This window comes from Meles meles, chromosome 10, assembly GCF_922984935.1.
Source record: "Meles meles chromosome 10, mMelMel3.1 paternal haplotype, whole genome shotgun sequence".
NCBI classification, from domain to species: Eukaryota; Metazoa; Chordata; class Mammalia; order Carnivora; family Mustelidae; genus Meles; species Meles meles.
Genome location: NC_060075.1, coordinates 2855734 through 2881469, shown reverse-complemented (window position 1 = coordinate 2881469; position 25736 = coordinate 2855734). Strand labels below are relative to the sequence as shown.

Sequence of the window (25736 nt, the reverse complement as noted above, 5' to 3'; positions counted from 1 at the left end):
AGCTCCTCACCCCGCTGGGTTCCTCCCCTCGCTCCCACCCCCAGCCCCCGAAGGGAGCACGGTTCCAGCCCCCACCTCTCATCAGCAGGTGCTCTGGGGAGGGTTTCTTCCGGACACCAGCCGGGGTCTTTTCTGGGTCTGCCTTTCCCACGACTGACCTCAAAAATGCTGGTGGCCCAGGAAGAGGTGGCCTTCTCGAGGACGAAGAGGAGGCCCCCCGTGCTTGTCCAGCGTGGCAGGCAGCCGCGTCCACACGGACGCCTCCGGCGAGGTCACCCCACAGCTCCCCTTCCCACGGAAAACCCCCAGCTTCCCCATCGGAACGTGGAGGGGCCCTGCCCACGCCCCTCTGCCTCTGGCGGTGGGCCTCACAGCACACAGGCGTCTGACGAAACGTGGGGGTCGGCAAGTGTCGTCGTGAAGGGGGACTGTTGCTGGGGGGGTGCAGGCCGCTCACCTCTGGCCCCAGGCCGGCAGCATGAAGTCTGTGTGAGCTTGCAGGGGGGTAGGAAGAGGGTTTGGGCGAGAAGTTTCTCTCGTTCGGGCCCACGGCTCACTCTGAGCGGAACATGAAGCAGGGATTCCGGGCCCAGCCTGAGCGCAGAGCCGCGCGCGGGGCTGCCATGGAGGAGACAAACAGAAGGAGCCGCGCTTTGTCTGAGGCGGAGGCTGCCCGTGGCCTTGGCTCCTCTGGGACGCGGGGCCAGGACCGCCAGGCTGGAGGGCGAGCTCGGGCTGCTCAGGGCGAGGCAGCCGGCCGGCGCGAGAGAAAGGGCTGCCCACCTGCACCCGCTGCCCCGGGGGCTCGGGTCATGCCATGGCAGTCCCCGGGGGAGCTATGGGGGTGTCCGGGCCAGGAGGGATCGGGTCCCCGTGTGGTTACTTCCCTCTGGCTTGGTGCATCAGGGAACACTTCCGTCTGTGGGAGTAAGTCGTCCCAGCTAGAGGAACAAAGGCTTTGATGGGTTTGACACTCGGTCACCAGGTAGAAGGAAAACCATTTCTTTAAAAAAAAAAAAAGTCTTCTTAAGGTTAGAACACCACCCCCGATGGGTGGAGAGTTGGAGTTTGTTCCAACGCCAGTGCAGCTCCGACCTGGACGTGGCTTCTGTCTCCTGCAGGAGCCTGCAGCGTCACTGGGCCTGGACACGGGGCCACCGGGCCTCACACGGGGCCACTGGGCCTGGACACAGGGCCACCGGGCCTCACACAGGGCCACTGGGCCTGGACACGGGGCCACCGGGCCTCACACGGGGCCACCGGGCCTCACACGGGGCCACCGGGCCTGGACACGGGGCCACCGGGCCTCACACGGGGCCACTGGGCCTGGTCACGGGGCCACTGGGCCTCACACGGGGCCACGGGACTTCTTGTGGCTTGTGGCAGGAAAACGGCCACACCACGGCCGCCATGCATGGCTGAGCCAGAGCCTGGACACTTTCAGTCTGGAAACTGGCCCAGGCTTCAGGATCCATGATGTATACAAAATGGAGCAAATTCACAGCATCTCCTGTTCCCCACTGGGGGTAGTACTAAAAAACCAAACCAAACAAAAAAGCCCCCCAAAACAAACAAACAAACAAAACAACCAAAAAAACCTCACGCAAGTGGCCCTTTAATCTTAGGGCATTAAAATTTAATCACCAGCTCTGATTGCATATAAAGGCATTTCAAGGGTGGTTTTCACCTGAAGGTCTAATAATCTAATAACGCTCACTGAACCTGCATTCGTCTCAGACTTCGCTGTTTTAATACCGTGTTGCTTTAAACAGGGCCCATTTTTAATGGGGGCCAAATAGACTATTTTTTGGTTCTCTGCTTTCTTCTACAAACCACAGGGCATGAAGATGCTTAATCAGCGCCCTTTGACGAAGAACAACAAAGCCATAAAGATCGTTCCTAGCAGACGATGAGAGTCACCGGATTGAAATCTTCTCTCTGTTGACAGTGGTATCCCCTCGAGGGTCACCGTCTCCCTTTCTCGGCTCCCATCAGAGACTGCGCTGCAGCGGAACTCCCACTGGCTCGGACAGCGGCTTTGAGGCCAAAACCTTAATATAAAATGTCAGTAGTACATTCTAACTCCTCGGGGGCCAACCTCGCTATTCATGAAGTTGGAAATCGGTATTAATATTTTAACTTATCAGTTACAGGATCTTTCCAAGTCGCAGCCGTGCTTAATTAGCTGACACAGGGCATCCGACCTTCCGTTATGTAACCTGCGTACCTTCCACACTGGCTTAGTAACATCCCCGAACCGAGGAGGAAGTTCCCGGAGCCTCTGTCTGCTCCAAAGGCAGACGTGCGCGGCTCGGGGGTGTGTCCCAGCTCAGCCAAGTGTGCCGCCGGCTGTCGCCCACGCTGGCGTTGGAGGGAACCGGCTGTTCTCTCGCCTGTTTAACTGCTCACCTCACTGTACGGGCCTCCACTTTGTGCCCTTATGTTTTGGGGGTCACAGTCTCGACCCGCGGCTGGCCACATCAAATCTGTGTTCCGTAATCATGAGCCACCTCGCAATACAATTCCTATACCTTTCCAGCAGAGTCTGCAAGCTTGTCGTTTTCCAGGAACTTCTTAACAGAGGGAGTGTGTTTTATAACTATCTTGTGACATAGACTATTTTCTATATCTGTTACAATTTAGCGTAATTTTTTCCTTCTTGAAAATCAAGATTAAGGAGCACAGGAATGATTTTTTTTTTTCCTTAAGGAATTACAGAAATTTCCAGACACGTTTTCCTCTGAGATATCCACCCGGGAGTGATCCCAGCTTCATGTGACTTCCCCGGGTCCAGACATCATTTCCACGTCCGGGGGTGGGTTTGCGCGCGTGCGTCCCTGTCTCCATCCTCCCACCCATCCCCCGAGCCCTCCGAGCGTCCGGAAATGTGGAGAACTCTACCCCTGACGGTTCAGATCCACCTCCCAAGCCAAACTAGATTTCTCAGGTAATGTCCTTACAGACAAACGAGCTCACAGGACATTCAATTGAATCACCATCTCCAAGAAGGGCAGGTCCTGGAAATGGACAAAACCAGTGGGCTGTTCCCCCTCAGCAAATACACACGTTCAGGGCCAGGGGCATTGGGTACTAAGGGAGAGGACACTGTCGTCTGTTGTGTCTTATCCTAGGTAACACAAGGGCAATGACTGTCTATGATTCCATACTTCAATTTCATTTATCTCCTTTGGTCTTTTATCTATCTAGTTTCTTGCTATAAATCTAGGCACCTAATCTGAGAATTTCGGGAAATGTATGAAGGGCAGTGAGTTACAGGCAGAAAATCATAACAAAATGTACACTTGTGTCTAACAGGTGTTGTGACAATTTACTCTCATTGCTAATTACAGTTTGGTATAAAACTATGTAATATGCTATTGGGTGGGCTTCGAGATTTAAGATTAGCTCCGAAATTTGTGTCAAATCTTAAAACAGGCCACAGCATCACATCAAAGAAGGGCTTCTCCTCCGATTCCATTATAACTTGAATTTTAAGAGCGACAGTTTAATAGTTTTTTATTTACATGCAGCCATTACATAGATGAATATATACCAGCCCAAGCCGAGAAGTAGGCAGAACAAATATAACCAGCTATTGACTCTGGTTTTTTAGGGCTTGTCTTAGTAAATCAAGTATTGATTTCTCCCATTTGGGACTTTGGCTCAATTCCACTTTCCACTCCTCAGTGGAATGGATTCACTGGTCTTGGCTTATTCTTAGCAAGTAGTGATCCACGTAACAGAATATAAACAGTGCATCGCAGCCAATTTAGTTTCTCTTTATGAGAACAGGTTCCCAGAGCCTTCCAGGGAGACCCAAAGAACCTGTCTCATAAAAGCAGGACTTGAAACCACGGCCCGAACGTGCCTGCTCTCCCCGTTATTTTAATGAGCATCACACCCCCACTTCTTTTCCTCCAGGAAATTTTCTGACCCAGAATTAGGTTGCTTTCCATTGATTCTGAGAAACTTTTGTGCCACACTTTGGGTGTTTGGGTGTTGCTTTTTTTTTTTTTTTTTCTAGGCTTTTTGCTTTGTTTTGGTTTGGGTCAACAAGCGTCATTAAGAAGGCTGAACCGCGGCTCAGAGGAACGCTAAAGCGAGCAACTACTCTGTTTCATTATCTCTCATTAGTGAAAGCAGCACAGCCTGACTGTGCCCTACAGGGAAACTCCCGCACGTTTGCAGCCATCAGAAATGTGGCGATTGTGCCTACCCCGCAAACGTATATTTAATCAGTAATTTAGCAAGCCACAATATTTACATGACCTTAACAAGTTTGAGCTGGGAAAAAATTTCTGGAAAGAACAAGTAGGTAAGTCAGGAGCTACTGAAAATCTTCGAAGACACAAGACTAGTTTTCCTGGGAGATAGGAAACAACTGAAAAGCCATATTCGGTGAGACCTTCAAGGATCGCTATTAGAGCCAAGATGCACGGTTCTCTCCGGTCAAAGCAAGCACTTCACCACCCGTGAGAACGTCCATGGGGGAAGGAAGACGGAGCCCTCGGGTTCACTTAGGTTGTCAGCCAGGTCTGTATCTGAGACTTTGTGACAATGACCAGTGAGAGTCTGGGAAGCCTGAGGTCACACTTGCACGGTCACGGATGTGCCAGCTCTGGGTGCACCTGCCCGCCACGGCCTCGGTTATGCTCTCATGAAGGAATCAGGCTCGTGGGCAGTGCACGTACCAAGGAAGCCCAGGTTTGGGAGGTGTTCGTGACTCAGAGCTATCTGAAATGCTGAATTAATCTTAAATAGACAGGTTTACGTAAAGATGTAGGGACCGTGTTGTAAATCACGACTTTGCTACCTGACTGAAAGATGGGGCTAATTATTCCAGAATCCCATTTCCATTCTCTATCAGTGCGGGTTCCCGGGCTCCGGTACGGAAATGTAGGGTCTGTCCTTGTTAACCTGCCACAGCCGCGTCCAAACATCACATGCCTTTCTGTTTCCCCCAATACACAAGTGACATGAATTTAAAATTCTGACTTCCAGTGAGAAGTGAGGGGAAAGAAGGAAAAAAGTGGAAACTGCTTCCCCTTAATTTTGGTAAATGTTCCTAAGTTTCAGAACTGCCCCTCGCCGAAGCCTCAACTGAGATTTCCAGGCAATGATGGACCACATGGCAAGAGAGTTTTTGCTCTTTGAGGGCAGAATTTATCTCCTCCTATCTGGAAAATTCTCACCGCCAACAACGAGCATTTCTTTTTTTAAAAAGAAGTGTGTGGAACACATCCTGACATTTTAAATAATTAAAGTCCGATTCCACTGCATGTAAATTTAAGAGAGACAGTGAAATACCCAAGAGCAATATGTTTACTAGGTTCTGCATAAAGTGTGATCAATGGGTGATTTCTCTAAGGTCTCCCCTCCCCTGTACCTCCACATCTACCGAAACACCCATGTCGGGAGAATAACAGGTTAGTTGGCAGGAAGATACACATGCTAACTGTTAGCCGAAAGTCTTTTAAAACACACACACGCGCTAGAGTTTGCAGCAAAACAAAACACGGTCATCGGTATCATCTTTGAAGAAGGCACAGTGTAGTCATAAATCGACTTTCTGAATCATCTGAATTCAGAAGGTATGCGTGAGAAAGACCACCGTCCTGCTCGCTGTAAAAATAGTCATTCTTTTTTACGCATTCAAATACATTTTGGAGATTAAAAAGTTTTTAAACTTAGGGTTTAAAGCTGGAGATTTGATTTTCATTCCTGATCTAAAATAAGCTTGTTCTTTTACTGATCGCCATACGGATCCCAGAAGACATAATCTGGAATTTGTAGCAATATACTTTCTTAATTTCCTGACCGACCAAGTATTTAAGAAATCAAATCAAGTTCTTATCAACGAGAACAGGATACTTGCAGGCGTGCACCAAATAAACAATACGCATATTCAGATCCTTACTTCATTTATGAAATGGCTTCGCTTTTTTCTTATTATCCAATTAAATGCTTTACTCCCAATTCTGTCTGTACCAAAATCCAGAAAGGTAATTTGTTTTATGCCCTCCTCCACCTCCCCTCTAGAGAACCAGGTTTGTTGTGATGCCAAACAACAGATTTTCCCCAAAAATGTCATGCATGAGACGACCTGGTATAAAGGAGAGACGCAGACTTTCTTTCCGTGAAGAAACATAAAGATAGGAACGTGGATGTTGACCTGTGCGCCGCGGTTCTCCTCCTCACCACCTGATGGGCCTGGCGCCCTAGAGTTCCGTCTGCTTAGCCGCGGGTTTGCACAGATCTGGGGAGAGAAAAAAAGTTACACAACATCACTCTCACATTTAATCACAGTGCGTGAGTCACTAACGTTCTGCAAAACCCCGCATTTTTACGGAAGCACATTTTAAAACCTTTTTTATCGTGGAAGTTTTCAAATACACACACCAGCAGAGAAAAGGGTCTAGTCTACTCCCTCGGACCCCAAGCCTGGTTTCGACACCTGTCAAAGCTGTGCTACTCTAGTCCCAACTTCCAGCCTTTTTTTCCTAGAATATTTAAAAACCCAAGTCCAGGGATCGTCCCACTTTGCCCGCGGCCTGGGGAGTATTTAAGGAATGCTTTCAATTGGGGCACAGCTCGCCTGGCTTTTATCCCAAAGAGCAGACAGGCAAGGAGGTGCTCTAACATACACTCCTTTCCCAACTGGAAGCAATTCGTGCCAATTCTCTTTAAAAAGACTACGGATTATTTTAACGACATCGTTTATTTAAAACAGGAATATACCGGCCTTTGAAAGTAATCGTTTGGCATGTTATCATCCAATACTATCTTTCGAGTTGGGAAGGCTGCACAGAAAGGTAAAAATGCTTTTCCTTTAAACGCAGGCTAAACATTTCAAGATACTTGGCGTCTTATTTCCTGTGTTGCCTTCAAATGATCATGTGACAGATTCGTCAGTCTAACGGTTTCAATGCTAAGATTTACTATGAAGGCAGAAGTGACGTGTGTCCAGAAGACATTTCTGTCTTTGCCTCGACACCGTCGCACTGGAGCTAATGACGACCGCACAAACCGCAGACTACCCATCCACCCATGACCTAGAGTGTTACGTTCTCTACTGTCAGTGGAATATAGCTACACTTTTCATCGTGACCCGATTCTCTTATTAAGATTTTAAAACATCATTTTGACTTCAAGACGTTAAAATGACAATCTGGCAAAGCCTGGGTCATGGGCCGCAAAATATTCCATCAGGAAAATCTCATGAGCTCACTTTTCTTCTTCTCCTTTTTTTTTATTTTTGCCTAGGAGAAAAAAAAAACCCAAGATTACGTATGGGGTAGCCCTCTTATTCTGTCTTACACCCAAGAACGGGGTGTATTTGGTGAACTTTTGTTTCATGCCGTGAATGAAGCTGCGGGGGTGTCCACTGCCCCACCCGCAATCAGATCGTCTTTCCCTGAGGTTTTCTTGACGGATTCAAAAGGTGGAACATAATGTTTGTGAAAATCCCACTGATGGGTTATTTTAAAATCCAAACGGTCACCTTGAATGTAACAGATGCTTTCTCCGTCCCCCCGTTCGTCTGTTTGTGGCCGGGCGTGCACTGCCGGTCCCGATACTTAACTTAAGGAATCCAGTGTTAAGTCAGTGGACGGGAGGGATCTCTCACGACTCACGCACACACCAAATCACCTCGGAGCCCTCTTTCAACACCTTACAATTTCCTGTCAGTTGACCTCACCAAAGCTGAAGTTTTAAAGTCTGTGGGTGTGTCCTCATCTGCGACCATGTCATTATTGAAAACTTAAAGTGAAATGACCTACGTGCAAGAGAAAAAAGCAAACGTCACAGGTAGACGCATGTAAGAAACGCACGCGCACACACACGTGCATAAAGTAACAAAAGGGACCAACTTGCCCATTAAACCTCTAGTTCTAGAAGCATCTGTTGAAGAGACGTTATCTCCCTAAAAACGGGCTGTAGACATTTTCGCAGACCTCAGTGGAGTGTCTTGGACACCGCAGACGCTGGGTAGCATGTTACTGGTTAAGGCACGTTCAGAGCCTCTGGTACACACGGACACACACACGCACACACACACACGGCCGTGTCTTCCAAACATCTTTAAAACGCAGAGCTCCATCACAGTAAAGTTGCAGGACAACAGAACGAGGTAAAGAATTACCTCGAGAAGCGGGGCACGGATGCTGAGCTCACACAGCCCACCTGCTACCCGTATAAACGTTCCGGGGCCGAGCGCCCCAGTTCCTCGACCGCGGGAGCGTCTCGCCTTCTACGCGGCCAAAATACACCGCTTCTCTGTTGCCGGGGTTACCACATGCCATTTTTCTCACTGGTGTATTGCTTTAGCCTTTTCTGGCAATAATTTTTAAATTTAAATAAAGTCCATCTTGCTTTATTATAAGTGTTAACTTACTTCCACAGTAGCGGACTCGGGGGCGTGGGGGGGCGAGCCTAGCCTCTTTTCAGGATTAACACACCTGCAGTTTTTAACCGATATCCGTAATATCCATAAATGGGTTTCACAGAGAAACCCAGCTTGGAGACCACGGCACCGTGGTGCAGTCAGAGACGGTTACCTCCGGGGTGGCTCGTGGCCTTCTCGGGAGTCCCGCGGCCCTGATGTTTCTGTTTCGAGCGTAAGGACGTCACCAGTTCTCAAACAATCAAACGCTATTGAGAATTAGTTGTCGAATGTTTTATGTTACACCAGCAGCCCTGCGTGTATCTCAGTTTCCCCTTATGCTCACGTTTTCTCGGGGTTCACGTTTACTTTTCTAATTGTAAATACGCAAAAGGAGTGAAAAGACGTTACTGAACTCAAGTCAAACTGCTGCATTTAGGAACAGAACCTTTCCCCCAGGATCTGACAACGAGGGTCAAGGGCTGCTGTGAAGACTTGGTGGAACTTTCTCAGGCCTGTAAGGTCTGAACAGGTGTTTATAGAGCAAATTTGCTGCATTTGCCACAGATGGTTATGACGAGTCCAAACCCTTTGTGAGGGAAAAAATGGGAAAACAGACATTTTCTGGCTTGGTCGTTGCATTTTTGCTTGTATCTTCAAGCATAAGATCTTATGCATAACGTCATAACAAGCATAACATAAACATCTCCAAATTGTTCGAAAACTTCAGAAATACATTCTTTGGGAAGTCGTGGCTATGCCCTCACCGACGTGGATTTCACAACACTGCAACGATACATAACTGAGCTCCACGGGTCAGCTCTCCCTCACCCGGCCAACCCCAGTCCCGGCCAACCCTGGCTGTGTCATGACATGTACTCTTCTTCAAACTCCCCACCAAACTGGATCTTATTATTATTTTTCAAACTGGATTTTAAGCAGAAAACAACCCTATTATGTACTCAGAGTAAGAAAACTTTTCCCTGTTAATGTGGATTTATAACTTTCTTCTTTAATAACTTTTGATGACATGAATATTTACCTACAAATGTGCAGTAAACAGTATTTTAACGATTTTGGCACTAAATCCGGTACCGGGGATGCAGGTGCGCTCTACTGTATTATCAGCAATTGCTCAATATCTCACGATTCTGCGATGGCGTAAAAGTACTTCCAAGACTTTAAATTACTGTCTTCACGTGCATCGTTCATTTTCTCCAAGATCTCTGAAAAGGCTGCCCGACTTGGCTACATTCTGGTGAGTGTTTTAAATAAGCATCACAGTGACACCCCCCTGGAAGGTTCGCAGGCCGCCAAACAGGTGGAAAGGCCAATGGTAGTAACATAGTTTCAACTTCGTATGAATCAAGTTCTGTTCATTTATCTAGCTTCTGAGTGTGTGTGTGTGTGTGTGAATATAACTCAAGTATTATTTTCTACCCTCTGCCAGAAAGAAAAATATTTTAAGAACAAGTGGATTTCCGGGAAATTAACTTGAAAACCAAATATCCAGCTCCCCTCACCGATCAACAAACAAAAACCTTTTCAAAATCTCCCACCGAATCAAGGTCCCACCTTCTGTCTGGAGGCAAGTCCTAAAGAGCTTCTCCTTCCTGATCCAGGACGGAGGAGCCCAGCTTTCTCGGAGTTTGGAAAGAGAAAGTGCTTTGGATCCGTCCAGTTCTGCTGAGCATGTGGTCCTTAACATCTGAAAGTCTAGCCTGAGCCCCTCAGACTTTGCTGACAAAGCAGAGGCAAGAAGTGTCAAGGAGGGAGCTGGAACCCCCGGAGCCCTGTGGTTTTGTTTGTTTGTTTTCTCCTACTCGGTGTCTTTCTGATTCGGTGCAGAGCCCTCGGTGGCAGGGAGAAAGAAAAAACATGGTGCAGCGCAGGGGGAGAGGGGGTGGGCGGCGAGGACACATGTACGTCAGACACAGTACCTGCCTTTCCACCGCACAGCTTGTCAGCGAGGCGATGTGCCTCCTGGGCGATAAGGGAGAGTATCTCGTCTTCATGCTCCTCTATTATGGCCTCGCACTGCAGAAACGGAATCACAGCACAGGTGGAGAGACACGCATGGGCGTCTCGTTAGAAGCACTTACCAACGCTTCCTTAGCTGAAAACAGAAAATCGGGTTGCCAAGGGGGCCCGTTTTTATTAGCCCCCTTGGTTGAAGACATCACCGCATTGGCTCGACCCCCTCTCCCCAGAATGTTAATCGCATCATTTTCCTGGGACTTAACCAACTGATTAGTGGCGTTGAAAGACGAGGGTAAGGGAGGAAACTATTTCTTTGGATCTGTTCCTCTCCCTTAAATTGGAGTGCGGGGTCTGGGAAGAAATGGGTCTCCAAGGTGGGGCGGGAAAGTCTTAGCTTTCTGTTTTTGTTTGTTTTAGAGCCCTTTAAAGAACACAGCTCCTTGGAAATGGTTAAACCCCGTTCCCTCAGAGTTAACAGAACAATCCACGTTGTGGTTTTAAAACGGAGTCTGAAGTGTGAAAACAATCGCTGAAAGCGATCAGAACAAACCCGGCCTCAATCCCACCGTGGGTAACATGCTTGACAGTTACTCGGGGAAGTTTCTTTTCCTACGGTTGAGAGATCCGTTCATAATCTCACTCTGCTTCGACCTCCAAACCTAACTTTTCAGAGAAGAGGGTGCCCAAACTTGCCCAGACATTAAAAAAAAAAAATCTTCATTCTAAGTGAAGTGTGTGTCTGTGTTAGAGACCCACAGGGCTACAGTTCCAGGAATTAGGAAGCTGCAGAAGGGCATTCACTCGAGACTTGCAAATCATTTTCCAAGTTCATTAAGCAAGACTTTAAAATTTTTCAATGGCCTTTAAAAATATTTAAATTCCACTATAATGTGTTGATTTAAAACCTGTGAAATGCAAGCACACTCACTCATTGCAAATTCTCTTCCACAGTACTTTTAACCTGGAATTATTGCCTCTACTTTTTAATTAAAATGAAATCTTCAAAAGTCAGCTAAAGCCCTTATTTCAGGGTTTCAGCATGCCTGACATTTTGGCCAATGTGTGAACTTAATACATTTTTTAAACAGGCTTTCCCATCAGTTTGTCTGATTCAACAGCATTAAGTAAAGTGAAATATATTGCAATATATTTTGCCTGGCACATTCTAGCAACCCAGAGGCCAGCCTTCATCTAAAATAAACAGTGTACTGGACGGAAGTTTGGCATTAAGCCAGCTATCATACCTAAGCCTTTGTTTAACTTAGTTTGTGCTAAAATACTTGAATTAACTCAGGAAAGAAATTCTCTCTCTTCTGTGAAGCCCGGGGGGGGGGGGGGGGGATGATGTACGTCAGTCTTGCTCTACCATTTGGCTGTAAATATTTGAAAGCGACATTCATTTTAATTTGGATTTTAACCTAGGAGCCGTGACCCCTGATTCTTTCTGTGGGAACCTGGAAGAGACCTGCCTCCAGGGGACCCGCGGGGACCCCTCCCCGAGCCCCACGGCACAGAAACACACAGACTGTGTCTCAAAGTCCCTGGGAGCTGCCCCAGCACTTTCTGGAAAATGTCTCCTGTCTCCAGAGCCCCGTTACGTGTCTCACATCCCTCAATGCCCGGTCAACACGGAAAAGGCAGGACCACAAAGCAAACACAACATTCGAATGCTCAGTGTCTCCAAACTCAACAACCCAAGCAAATAGCGAAAAAGAGAAACCAGAGAGGTTGGTGGAGCCCAGGGTTCACCTGCCCGGGAAGAAAGCTTACCGCGAATTTCAAAGGTCTGTAAGCATCAGAATAGAAATAGAATTTTTTAAATTCTTTGTACATTTTGTCTCCTTTCCTTGGGGCAAATCTCTTAAACGCCTTCTCCTTGGTCACTGGGTCTTCCTCCAGCTGGTACTCGTTCATCCGCTCGCACACGCCATCCAGCAGGTCGACCAGGAAAGCCTCCGAGCGGGCCAGGGGGACCTGCGAAGACAACACGGGCAGGGAAGCGGTCTCGTGCGCTCGGGGCGCGAGAGGGCTCGAGGGGAGGCCCATGGAGACATTCGCCTCCCCCGAGAACGCCGCCCTGCGTCCCCCTCGCAGCAGAACGTGCGCGCAGCTCTCCTCCTTACAGAATTTACCAAGTGAGCTTAAACGGTGCTTTTGAAAAAGGGCGGGTGTTTGCAAGTGGGCAGGAAAAACCCTACATTCAAACTATAAAGCCCACTTGTGCAGGTCATCCTCCTGGAAAGTCCCCGGGCACGCAGACCAAGGCACCGAGTACAGAAAATGGCTGTGATTATGTACTTGCAGGAGAGAGGGAGAGGGAGAGACAGGGAGGAAGAGAGAGAGAGAGATGCGGAACCTGGAGAGGACGAGAGGGGCCAGGGAGGGATGGAGACGCGGCGAGGCAGCGCGCCCCCCGCATCCCGGACCAGCCCCGCGGAGCCCAGAGGTGCGCCCCGGGGCGCGGGTGCCCGGCCGCCCCGCTGACGCCCGCGGGCGCCGGGGGAGGGGGGCGGGCAGGGCGGCCCCGGGCGCGGCCGCGGGCTCTGGGGACAGCTGGTGCTCGTCTCCGCGCCCCGCTCCCTCCGGAACCCGGCGAGGATTCAGAGGACCCCGTGGCCACCACCTCCGCCCCGCGCGGGGGTCAAAGAGCGCCCCGCGCCCTTGGAAACCGAGACAAAAACTCGGGGCCCGTCTAGACAGGTCAAGGTGCAGGATGCGGCGTCCCCGCGGCTCCTTCCGGAAGGGGGCGTGGACCCGCCAAGGGCGCCGCGGACGCGCCCCGGCCCGGCCTCTGCGGGCTTTCTCCCTCGCCACCCTCTGCTGATCAAAGTAGGAAGTTTGCAGGACGCCGTGCCGAAAGGGGCTGAATCGCAAATGAACTCGGTTTCGGCGACGTTGATCCATCCGGACACCATTGTCCCCCTTCAGACGCAGTGTGAACCCTTCCGGCGCCGGCGACCGCGCGGCTTTGCGGCGCGCGCTCGGGGCGCACAAAGGGTCCCCGCGCCTCCCGCCATCTGGCGCGGGTTCCCGGGCCAGCGCAGCCCGGCGCGGTGGCCCTGCCCGCCCGCGCCTTCCGACCGCCGCCCCCGGGGCCCCCGCTCCGGGGAGGAGTCGACTCCGTGAAAAACAGACCCGTGGACGGGAAAAAGCCAAGAAACACCCCCCGCTTCACTTCCCGCTGCCCCCACCGTGTGCGCGGTAACCGTGTCCCCGCCGGTCCCCCAAACTGGGCTGGACGTCCAGTCTTTCCAGGCCCACGCGCTCATTTTCCGCAGTTAAATCGTTTATTAAACTAGAATATACCAACACATGTGTTTGTTCCCTAAACCGTCAGTTTTTAGTCATGTGCTGCCCAAGCGAGCACGAAACCATCAGTTTTTAAAAACTCCCCAGCGTGTGTGTTTTAATGTCTCAGTCAAGGACCCTAAAGGAAGTGGCTTCAAGCGCCCTCCGAATACAAATCGCCTTTTATTTCCACTTTTAATGCTGCCCATCGAGCACTGTAAATTGTAAAAAAACGGTAATGCGTGGGTAAACAGGCAAACCGAAAATCCGTTTTATGAACTTACAGGAGCTACGGGTTGCATTTGTATTGGGTCTGCAAGTTATAAAACACAGAGGTAAATTCTTAATTACAGTTAATCAAGCAGATCATTAGCAGAATGATGAGGGCTTTTTCCTGCCAGGCAGCGGCCTTTCGGTGTACCTGCTATGTTTGAAACACTTCATGCCACTTTCTCCTCGTCAGCAAAGCAGCATTACTTTCTGGGGATGAGTGCACCCTGTTACCTAAAAAAATCTAGCTGTAACAGAGAAGTCTACTCTGGGTCCTCTCTCCACCCCCTCCTTCCCGGTCGTCCCCAGTCAGAAAAGAAATAGGGGAGAAGTGGTCATCTCAGGAGGGCAGGGGTCTGAGCCCGGAAGAGCTTGGGGAACCCTCATCGCTGTCCTCGTACATCCCAGTATTTCCACATTGACCTGAGACCGCTCTTGAAAATGTGTTGTTGTTGTTTTTAATTGCCCTAAGGTCCTGGGCGGTGTGCAGAAATCGCCCAGCATCTCGGATGTGAGCAGATCAGGGGTGAATGGGCACAAGGCCCCCACAACTTATTTTGAGAGGGTTTCTGTTTGTTTCCAGGGCTGAGACTTTTAAAAAAACAGTCCCCACATGAAAACTTAACACAAAACGGATTTTTTTTTTCAATTTGGGGAGTGTAAATTTCCATGTTCAAATATACGAGTGTGGTGCCTATTTTAACACAGATATGTTCGCAGCAAGAGATCAACACGTGAATTGTTGTTGTTTTGTGAGTCTGAAGGCGAACGGGCTTTTCATCGTGTCGTTAGCTGGCCCTGTGGAGTAAGCATTCTTGAAGAATAGAAAATACTTGCCAGCAGATAGCTCAGAAACGCTTCATCACAATCTCCACGAAAAACAAGAAAGGAAAAACCCCAACAGGAGATTACTGGAGGCTATTTCAGGAGACTTTAAAAAATAATAGTCTTTAAAATCTCAATCAAAGGACCCAATTTTATGAGAAAATGCTAAAGAAAAAGATGCTTTCCATGTTTGCTAAAACACACACGATTGGAGTTTGAAATGAGTCACTTAGCCGAACTGCCTTCGGGAAATTTAACGACTGTTCATAGAATAATTGGGCCTTTTTCTCCCCTCAAAGTGTTTTGATTATAAGAGGGCAGTAAGTATTGAGACAAGTGGAATAAAACGAAGTCTTTCTTTCTGTACTATGAAGGTTTTGAATAGTCCTTGTCAATAACGCAACTGCTATTGTAATCTTAGGGGAGGGTTGTCTCCACCCGCAAGAAAGGTCTCAGAGATACTAGCCTCATTACAATATGAATGGTGACGGCCGCCATCATTGTACGCGGAGAAAACCCGATTCTCTGGCAGTTTTCTTATCACTCTGACTTTTCCAACAGGGGCTCGTTGCTGTGAGTTATACATACAGAAGCGATCCGTTATGACTTCATTGCGTGTGAAGTAGATCCTAACTTTTGCCCTTCTGAAACCTGCCTACAACTCCAATCCCACTGAGTCGATGTCGTGTCTGTTTCTGTTTCCTTTCAGGCTTCCTCTGACCCTGGGCTTGCTCCTCCGGCAATGAAAGGGGGGCGGGGGGGGGGCGGGGTGGAAGGACGTACCCATGCTTGAGAGCAGGGGGGACAAGTAGCTGGAAGTTTTGGCTTTGGGTTCTGTAGAAAAGTGGAGAGAGGGGTTTGTGCACACACCTTCCTGACAGTGAGTTACACAGTGCCTCCCCTGTGCGTTCATTACTGTGCCTCCGCTCGTCTTGTAGGGAATTTCTTGCTTGATAGCCATCACACTTCGGCAGGAATACAGTTATGTTCCAGTGTACAATTGGGCGTGGAAACGTTCTTGTGGTAGCTGTGTCTTTTGCATAACAGCCTGGCAATCTCAAATAAATCTCACTTATCTTTTTCCTCAGATATGAAACCAGTACTTAACTGCTTAGTGACTGATAATTGAGTTCGTATGGTTGCAAAGATTCTCTTTCTAGAGGTTTAGTTTATGTAGAAATTTTAATTGCATCATAGCAAATATTGCGTCTGGCTTCATCACTAACTTTTCACCCATAAAAATATTGAAATCACTTCTGATATTAGTTAAAAGTCAATATTTAGAAGGGAAAATTCAAGCCTCCTTTGCTCTAGGCTACAACAGGGGAAGCATGAATTCAGAAACTTGTAAGATGATGAGCTATATAATTAGCTTTTATGTTAATTGACTGCTATGAGTTTGTTTATGACACTTCTTCATATAATATGCAAATAGCATTGACTGTTTAGTTTTATTAGACAATATAATTAGAGAGCTAAAAGAGCTCGTTTCGATGAGGAATAATACGGTCTGGAGAGTCTGCCTGTGTTCTGTGTATCAGAAGAAGTGAATTCCATCTGGACTTAATCAATAAGAGATTTTAAGTAGCCTTTGTTTAGGGAACTAAAGCCAGCCAACACATAATAGAATTAATATCAGTTTTTCCAGTTACCATCAATTCCATGTTAAAACAGGTGAATTTCTGCAATCAATAAAACGTTAGGGACAAAAATACAAAGATTTCAGCGCGATATGACACAAAGACACAGTACGTTTATGGAAATAACATCAGCATTGCGCCTGCTTTAATCTGAATAATAAAAGAGTCAGTCTTATCATTTAAGATAAAACATTTTGCAAGTGTTTCCTATTCTTCTGCTCGCACACCTGATGTTATGGCAAAGTATATGCTCAGGTTGTGAGGGAACAGAAATAAGGAAAAAGAACGTGATTTGGGGGGAATTTTCCTACCACTCAAAAAAAAATCATTTTTTTTTTCCAATCACTTTTTTCTTTTTTTTAAATTCTGGAGCCTGTTCCCAGCTTCACAGTGATAAATGGAGTCAGAAAAAAAAATTGCATCATGGTTCATCACTGATGAACTCTAGATGGGCCCCCTGAACTCAATCTGACTTTTCCCTAAAGTTCAAAAAACCTTTATTTTCATTATCAAATGCAAACGTGGCCCCCACGTTTCGCTTCCCCATTCTAAAGACTGTTCTGTTCATCTTCAAGAAAACCTTTAATTTTCACGCATTTTGGGTAAAATGGAAAAGATGCATTTGTCCACATGCAAATGTCACAATTTCCCCATCTTTTAAAAGAATCCCCGGGAGCGAGGGCTCTGGGCGCCCTTCCCTGGTGTGCTCCTGAGCCCTGCCCTCTGTTGACAGACCCCGGGAGGATTTGCAGATTAAAGGAAACAACATGGCTAGAAAAAGTGCACGAAAGGGCGGCGAGAGCAGGGTGGCGGCGTTCACGGACTGAGATGTGAGTCTGTCCATCCATTCAACACGTATTTACCAAACTCCGTTACGTGTCAGACAGATCATTCAGGTGGCTGGAAAGAGACTCCTCTGTGATTCCAGATAAAACTTGAGACCCTGGGAGAGCATGGGCCTGGGAGAGGTCGAGCAGATGCTGATGAAGAGTCATGTGGCTCCTCGTCTCTCGTTAATTCAGCATCTGTCTCCTTGCTTCACAGGCTCCTGCCTCGCCCCAAATCCCTGAACCTTTCACCGTCTCCTTGAATCGAGGGACGGCGTGCTTCTGACCAGCTCTGCGAAACCCTTTCCCCAAATGGGAAAGGTGAAAACTCGGAGTTCGTGGAACCTGTTGTGGCATTTCCCAGCTTGGGTGGCAAAGGGCAAGATTTCCTTAGAAGCTGCGGGCGGGCCCAGAGCAAGAGCGACGGACACCGGCACCCCAGAGCCCGTGTTGTTCCTTCCCCGCAGACGTGGGGATGCGCACACGCTGGTTTCCACGGACCAGAAACGCAGCGCTGTTTTCTTTAAAAACATTTTTAATAGCTAAAGTAACACATTCACTTGACGAGGGGAAAAAAAAAATCCAAAAGGAACAAAAGGGCAGAGTCGAAGTGAGACTGGGGACGCCTGGGTGGCTCAGTTGGTGAAGCGTCCGCCTTCGGCTCAGGTCATGATCCCGGGGTCCTGGGATCGAGCCCCGCATCGGGCTGGCTGCTCAGCGGGGGGCCTGCTTCCTCCTCTCTCCCCCTGCTTGTGTTCCCCTCCACCACCTGCCCCCCGCTGCTTTGTCAAATAAATAAATAAATAAATAAACAAAATATGAAAAAGGAAAAAAAAAGCCAGGCTGAGACCGCTACCCCAGTTCTCCACCAGCCAGAAACCTTCCGCGTGCACAGGTGTCCGTGTGTGTACACACGTGACCCGTTGGTGCCTGCACGTGACCGTGTGTGCACTTGGGAGCGTTCAGTCCTCTTCGCACACGGACTAGAGCAGACCGCACACACGGTTTGCTGTGCCCTTGCTCACCCGGTGACAGGGGGCTCAGCCACGCCCGTCCCTGTCGGGTCCCCGGGACGGAGGCACACTCACCGTGGAGACGTCAAACCGGAAAGCCAGGCCCATGGCGGGAGGAGTCAAAGATGCCGCCCCCCCCCCCCCCCCCCCCCGCCCCCGGAGCGCAGCTTCAACGGGACTGCTGACCGTCACGAACGGCGGCAAATCCCTGTAATATTTGTTAAAAATCCTTTTTTTTGATTAAGTCTTACCTTATTCTAACCCCAGACACTAATTTGGTGTGAGATAAGGGGAGCATTTCTGCCCCTCTATCCTGGGTGAGGGGCCGGATATTGAAGGGTCTGCTGTGGCGCAGACCCCGGGGTGATGCCTGTCACAGCAAGACCGTCGCTGTCCACGTCCCCCACCCCTGACTGCTGGACACAAGGACACTGAAGCTTGGAGACCTTGCAGCCAGCATCCCGTGTGCCAGGGGAGGGGACAGGCACGGAGAGGAGGACGGAGCCAGGGTCAGAGCCCAGGCACGGGGCATCGCCAGCCAGTCCTTGGGGGCAGGTTGTTTCCTAAATGCCTTCAGCCCTACTCACATGTCACATCCCACCGAGTGACCAGGAAGGGGCACTCTGGGGCTGAACTGTGTCCCGTAGGTTCCTATGTTGAAGCCGCAAGCCTCGGGACCTCAGAACGTGGCCTCATGTGGACACAGAGCCTTTACAGAGGTCAGGAAGGTAAACCGAGGCCACTAGGGCAGCCCTGACCCAGCAGGAGTGCGGTCCTTCTACGACGAGGAGTTCAGGACCCAGACATGCAGGGAGACCACCACGTGCGGCTGGGGAGGGGTGGTCTGGAGAGGAGCCAGCCACGCACCCCGGAACCACAGACTCCGCACTCTAGAGCCAGGACACACCAGGCTTCTGGAGTTTAAGCCCCACCCCCGTCCCGGCTCTCGGGTCCTCTGTGGTCGCAGCCGCAGCCGCAAATGCTGCGCAGACCGGAGGTCTCCAGCCTGATGCCGCCACAGCCCACGCCCCTCAAACCGAGCATTCACGGAGATGGCGGAGCCGCCAGCTGGGCTGAGCACGCCGAGGGGACGCTGGCCCAGCCCGGCCGCGGACGCGGGACAGCAGGAGCCGCACCCGGGTCCGCGCAGGCACGTGTGCTGGGAACCCATCTTCTCTGTTGGTCTCGCCGCCGTGCTGGGTGGGGAGAGGCCCCCAAACACCCCATCCTGGTCTGCTGGGCCCGGCCAGCTGCCGGCCTGCCCGTGTCCCCGGTCCTCGCGATAACACCGCTTGGGCTGCGTGGGACCAGGCCGAGGGACCGGCAGGAAAGTCCTTCTCGACCTTCTCGAGCCCAATTCATCAGTTCAAGTGCGATTGTTCCCTTCATTTTGCTGGACGCTGCTCGAGTTTGTGGTTGTCGCGGCTGACACCGTTTAAGGAGTGTGAACCGATGTCTGAGCTCTCCGTCCCGAAGGGAGGGGGGCGGAGATGCTGTCCTTCCCGTGTCCGAGAAGTGGGGCCCACGTGGCCTCCCCATCAGGGCAGAGCTCTGCGAGGCCCTCCTCGCCGCCCCCTTCCCTTCCCCTTCCTGTCTACTCGGAATCGAGAGTGGCCAGGAATGGCCATCTAGGCCCTTGGCTCTCAAAGCATGTCCTGGGTCAGCAGCATGGGTGTTCCAGAGCCCCGGCCTTGCCCAGACTGACTGCGTGCAGCTCTGCACGTGACCATGGCGCTCAGGTGGCCTCGGAGTGCCGGGAAGCTGGGGCCATGTGGCTCAGAGTCCTGAGGGTGAGAGGCGTGGTGGAGACAGGCCTGTAGCTGTCCACGCTGCTCGGTCACGGAAGAAGCCCGCCAGCGGTGCCCGGAGGACAGACCACGGGGTGAGAGCTCTGGCTGCAAGGCTTGTCTTTAGAAACACGGTGTGTGATGGCCTGAACAAGACGCCTCCGTCTGCAGCCCCGAATGGCCCGCGGAGGGCACCTTTAGGAGAGCCAGAGGCCCCCATCCTCCTGACGAGGCTCGAGAGCAGTGAGACGCCGTATTGCCCATTAGAGAGCACACTTTCAGACCAGAGATCTCCTATCGACCTCGGAGACGACAGAGAGATGTGAAGGATGATCAAGGGTGCAGCTCCTGGGCACCCGTCCCACGAAGAAGACCTTCTGTTGCAGCCCACGGCTGACCGTGCTCGGAGCCATCGTTTTTTTCCTCCTCTGTGGCATTCTTTTCCTCACGCGCATTTCTGACCTTCCCCCTGTTCTGCAGACCCGCAGTGGGCAGGTGCACAGGGCCGAGTGTGACTTGGCTGGAAGCCCCATGGAAATGCTCACCTTCTGCAGCAGAGCCCGTGGTGAGACGGGCTGGAGGGGAGAAGGCGGCGTTTGCTGCAGCAAATCCGGGTGCCTGGAGACGTCTTCGCCACTTCCCACGGAAGGTGCTGCCTCTCCTCCTTGCCTCGGCAGGGTCCCCGTCCTGGAGACGCTGGGTTCTGGCCAGCCGGTCCTGGGGAGGTCACTGTACCTTAGCTGCCGAGCGGGGAGGTCATTAGGAAAGTCTCGAAGCGTTTGAGGAGACCACCAGGCCTCGGGGCCCAAGGACATGGTCCCCGTGGGTCTTTGCTGTCCCAGCCATGCTGGGACAGTCTCCTCTGGCCTGGGAGGACCAGGTACAAATGTGAGAACTGATGGGGCCAAGCCCAGCCCGCGTCTATAGCAAGGAGACTATGAGAAGCCAACGTTGTTCCTATTAAAGAACAGGTTTTGTTGGGCTTGGTTTGGTTTTCCTCATTTGGGGACCCCGAGTCTTCATAAATCAACACGTTCACAAGCTACGTGTGTGAGAAGATGCTGCTTCGGCTGGAGGAACGGGACAGGCGCGTGGCCACCCAGCCGGTCCCCTTCCAGCTTCCGCCCCGCAGAAACGCCGCCGCAGGTCCCAGGTCTGCCCGCGCACACGGTGGCCCCGACTGCAGACCCGCTCTCGGGCGTCTCGGTCTGGCGTCCGCGTTCGCTGATGGCAGGGCGTTCCACGGAAACGTGGCATCCCGTGGAAACGTGGCAGCCAGCAGACAGCTCCTCGACCTCGGGCATCCTGGGACTCAGCAACATGAACGAGTAAGTCCGCTCGGTGCATCCTTATACGCCACGTTTCTACTGTTGGATTATCTTCTCGGGCCGTGGTCCTCAGCGTGGGTGACGACGTCATTCCTGATACACACTTTGCCGGTTTTGTTTGCGACTTGGCTCTCTCTGGCCAGCCCATGAAACCCACGTAGGCCCACCACAGAGGACATCTCTAAAAATAAACTATGAGCCAAACCACTGAATGTCTCCGATGGCTTCCCCAAGGAGAGCAGACACCACAGGCTGCCCCGGTCCCAAGGCTCCTTGGACACCCCAGGACTTTCCCCTCGTCATGGTGGGAGGACCCGGCGTGCAGACCCATCGTGGCAGCACAAGGCGCCACCACAACCTGGAGGCTGGTCTCAGCACCGTTCCGGCCGTGACCGCCGGCCTCTGTCCTCCTTCACAGCCCTCACGGCGCTCGCGGTCACCGTGGCCTCCGCCGATGTGTTCTGGAGTAGACAGACACGAGGTTATTTTGCTCCATTGGAACGGAATTATTTTTTCACTATTTAAAAATTATGAATCCCAAGAGATAGTATTAAATCCGTTCCTTGCTGATTCTCCGTGTATTTAGGTAAACATTATCTTGCTGTCAGTGACTCCCCACACGGCTCCCGAAGAGGAGAAATCCTGGTCCCCCGTTCTCCCAGGCCCCAGAGTCCTTGGTTGAGGGTGCGACCAGCCTTCCAGGGAGCTCGGCGGCTGGGCCCTGCGATGGTGGAGGCCGAGCACAGTTGCTGGGTTCTGTCCCCCGAGTGCCGTGCTGGGGACGGTGGCCAGGACACGTGGCCGGTTCTGACGGGCGGGCAAGGAGAAGGCGGGTCAAGGCCGCACCAACGGGGGAGAGAATCGCGGGGCTCACAGCGCCCACGGCGGCACTTGGTCACGTGGCCACTGCCTGTCCACCACCTGCTGCGTGCTAGCTCGCCCGAGACATGAGGGGACGGCGGCAAACAAAGTTCAGGTGTCCTTGTCCTCCCAGCCCGGGGCCACGGGTGGTCGGGGGCCCCCGTCTGAAGTCACGCAGGGACCTTATTGGCCTCGGGTGGAGCCCCCCTTGGTGCTGGGGCCCCCCAGGCCATCACGTTTTTGTGTGTAGCCTGTGGGCCAACACTGGTTTTTACATTTTGTAAGTGAAATCAGAAGAATCATATTTTGTGACACGTGAAAACGGCGTGAAGTTCAAATACTGGTGTCCCCAGTAAAGCTGTCGTGAGACGCAGCCACACCCATTCCCACACGTCCTGTCCACGGCTTTCAAAAACAGGGAGGCCCACAGATCCTAAACCATCTACCGTCTGGTTCTTTCCAGAAGCCGCTCGCAAGCCCCTCTTCCAGATGGTCCTGTCCCTGCTGTCCCCTCGCCCCTGCCCACATGACGTGGTCCTGTCTCCCCTGCCCCCACCCCAACATCGGTCTTCCTTTCCCGGATGCCGACAGCACTTCTCCCCTGGAGGATGGGGCAAGAGTTCTAAAAATGTGTCACGCACACACACGTGCACACACAGGCTCACACACACACACACGTGTGCTCACGTGCACACCCGGTAAGCACACGGCATCGCCCTGAACGGAGAGTAAAGCAGCTTTTACCCGGGCGTACGATGACGACGTCAGTGTGCAGCCCCGGGGGGGCCTCTTGGTCCCTGCCGGTGCGGCCTGGTCGGCAGCCCCCGAGGGAGGGCTCTTGCTTAAGGTCACAAGCCAGTCTCTCTGCTGAAGCCAGAAGACGGCCAGGTCTACCTGACGCTCTAGTCATTCCCTGAATGTCGGGGGCCGGAGGGAGCGAGCCCTCCCTGCCTCCACGGGGTGTTCCGGCGGGAAGGGACCTCCACGGCCCTCCCGAGGGCCAGACGCGCCATCTCCTCTGCGGTTCACACCCCCTACCCACCGCAGCACCGAGGAGGTGCCCCCAAAGTCACTGTTTCTATGAAAATTAGTGTCCCAGAACCCAGTCTCCCATCCTGGTGATCTTTGTCAAAGGCATCAAGGCCCCCCTTTGCTGCCGAAGCTTCCATGGCAAGAACCCTGCAAGCACCGCCAGGCCCACAGCCGCAGGGCCGGGGAGACCCGGCCTCCCTGCTGGGGGCTGCTCCGTGCCCACCGCCAGGCCTCGCCCCTTTCGTCCTGGGGGAGAACCAGTGGCAATCCTCTAAATTCATCCCCATTATCCCTCCATTCTTCGCCCGATTTGTGGATTCCAACAATTGTTATTCAGAGGAATAAGGAGCAATTAACAGGACTAGGGATTTATTAAGGATAAGTCATGCAGGCAGTTTTGACAGCTTGTTTGGAGTGTGACAGAATTACGAAATGCATTATGTACTTAGACTTTTGTGCAGCGTCTAAGACCAGGCTTGTGAAATTATTCATGCCAAATGGGCTGAACCAGCCTGGATGAGAACCATCTTAGGTACCGGAAATGAACTCAGACACCAGAGACCAGGGGGAAATGGCATCGGGCCGTATTCCCAGACGGGGTGGGGAGTGGTGGGGGAGGGGAGCGTGTCTCCTGCCGTCAGGGGAGGTCCAGGTTAGGGTCTGTTTCCCTGTGGGGGGTGGGGGAGGGGAGAGACTGGCCCAGCCACGTGGCCCCCGGCCAGCAGCTGCTTGGTGGACAGCCAGCCTGGGGAGGGGCTGCAGAGGGACGTCACCGCACCCTTCCAGCACCCCATCGCCCGAGACAGCCCGGCAGATGACGGGGGAGAGAGGATCAGCGCACTCAGCCTCACGGAATCAGAAGGACAGCAGGAAGGCCCCAGGTCATCAACTCTAAAGCCTGTTGTGGGTCAAACTGTGTCCCCCCCTCAAAGGACATGCTCCTGCCCAAACCCTTGGTGCCTGTGAACGCAGCCTTATTCGTCAGCAGGGCCATTGCAGGTATAATTAGCTCAGACGAGGTCATGGTCCCTTAGGATTGGTTCTATCCTGACATGACTGATGTCCCTGTAAGCCTTAGAGAAGACCCGGACTTCGAGAGGGGGGACCGCCATGTGCCCACGGAGGCAGAGACGGGGTGGGGCGGGGGTCGGGTACGGCCATGAGCAGAAGCCAGGGAGACGGGGAGTCTGTGCTTCCCGAGAGCTCCAGAAAGAACCAGGCCTGCCGACACCTCGGTTAGGACATCGGGCCTCCCGAGCAGTGAGGAATCCGGTTTCTGTTTCGGCCGCCCCGTCCATGCTGTTCTGTCACAGCAACCCCAGGAGACGTGCAAGTCCACTGGCAGGCACAAAAAACAGATGGGGGTGTCCAACGGCCAGCCCTCCGAGCTGCGGTGCCGCTGTGAATGTGCCCCGAGGCCATGCGCGGCCAGAGGAAGGATTTCCATCGCTCTGGGCCCCAGGGAGGACCTAGGGGGAAGGCTTGGGTGGGCTGGGAACCGCACGTCCTACCACACTTGGGTTTGTTCTGATGGAAAGACGCCTGCGTGGTCGGCACCAGCTAATCAGCCCTATTCTGTGTTAAGCGGCTACACTCTCGTTCCCTCCCATCACTGTACGCTGCCGGTAATGACTGTTGTTAATCTGTTGGGAGTTCTGAGTCATCTGTTTGACCTCTTCTCTCTGAGGACGGTCTAGCATTCAATCCCCATCCAGGCCCAAACGCTAAAGCTGCTGTTCTCACCCTTCGCCAGAACATTCTGGTTAATTGGAACACGGTACCTCTGCCCTGCCATGGTGACCGTGGCCAGCGTTCCAGGCCGTCCCGGGCAGTGGTGCTCACAGCAGAGTGTGTGTGCGAGCGCTGGACGCAGGGACTGGCCACAGGCTCGCCTCCGGGACCGGGCGCTGGCTGTGGGAAGCGGCCCTGCGGGGACACAGGACGCACCCGAGCACAGAGCTGCAGCCCCCGAGTCTCGTCTAGAAACGCCAGCCTCATCCAGAGACTCTCTCTGTCCGCACACACCGGTCCACGGACACGTATCCCCGAGTGAACGACTCAGGAGGTTAACACGTGACAAATTGTCTTTTTCCCTGACATTCTGTCCCTCTCCTGGAGTCTTCCCAAAAGAGTGCAAATCGTCCCCAAACACGTCACAGAACCAATAGAGAAGTGGCCCATCCCCGAGCAGACATCCACTCTTCTGTTCTTCCGTTTGGCAGACACGGAGAGCCCCGAAGCAGATCCTCTCCCGGCAGGTGCGGGGCGTGGGGTGACAGGAGTCCGGCCCCGGACAGAGACGCGGGACGGCGTAGCAACAACCGGAACGACAGGTGGGAAGTAGCGGGAGCTGCGAAGGAGCCACCGTCATCCGATGTTAGGACTGCGGGAGGGAAAGTCCGCGTTTCGGTCTCTGACAAATTCATCTTCATGAAGAGCTGACGAGGTGTCCCCGAGCCCCGGAGGGAGGGCCAGGGCTCGCTCCCTCATGGGGTCACCCGC

General features: G+C 52.1%; 1 protein-coding gene across 2 annotated transcripts in view; it reads right to left on the bottom strand.

Moving 5' to 3' along the window:
- Positions 1–1368: 1368 nt before the first annotated feature.
- CNPY1 (canopy FGF signaling regulator 1) overlaps positions 1369–25736 on the bottom strand; it is a 55370-nt gene continuing 31002 nt past the window's right edge. Inside the window, exons 1-4 of one of the 2 annotated variants that reach the window (XM_046020070.1) lie at positions 12720–12828; positions 12134–12337; positions 10324–10420; positions 1369–6256 (exon numbers count right to left, since the gene is read on the bottom strand). In XM_046020070.1, coding sequence (XP_045876026.1) covers positions 6219–6256; positions 10324–10420; positions 12134–12337; positions 12720–12782 — 402 coding nt within the window. In that variant the 5' untranslated portion in view covers positions 12783–12828 and the 3' untranslated portion in view covers positions 1369–6218. Of the gene's footprint in view, positions 6257–10323; positions 10421–12133; positions 12338–12719; positions 12829–25736 lie in introns of those variants that run through there. The other variant, XM_046020069.1, reaches the window with a different exon arrangement.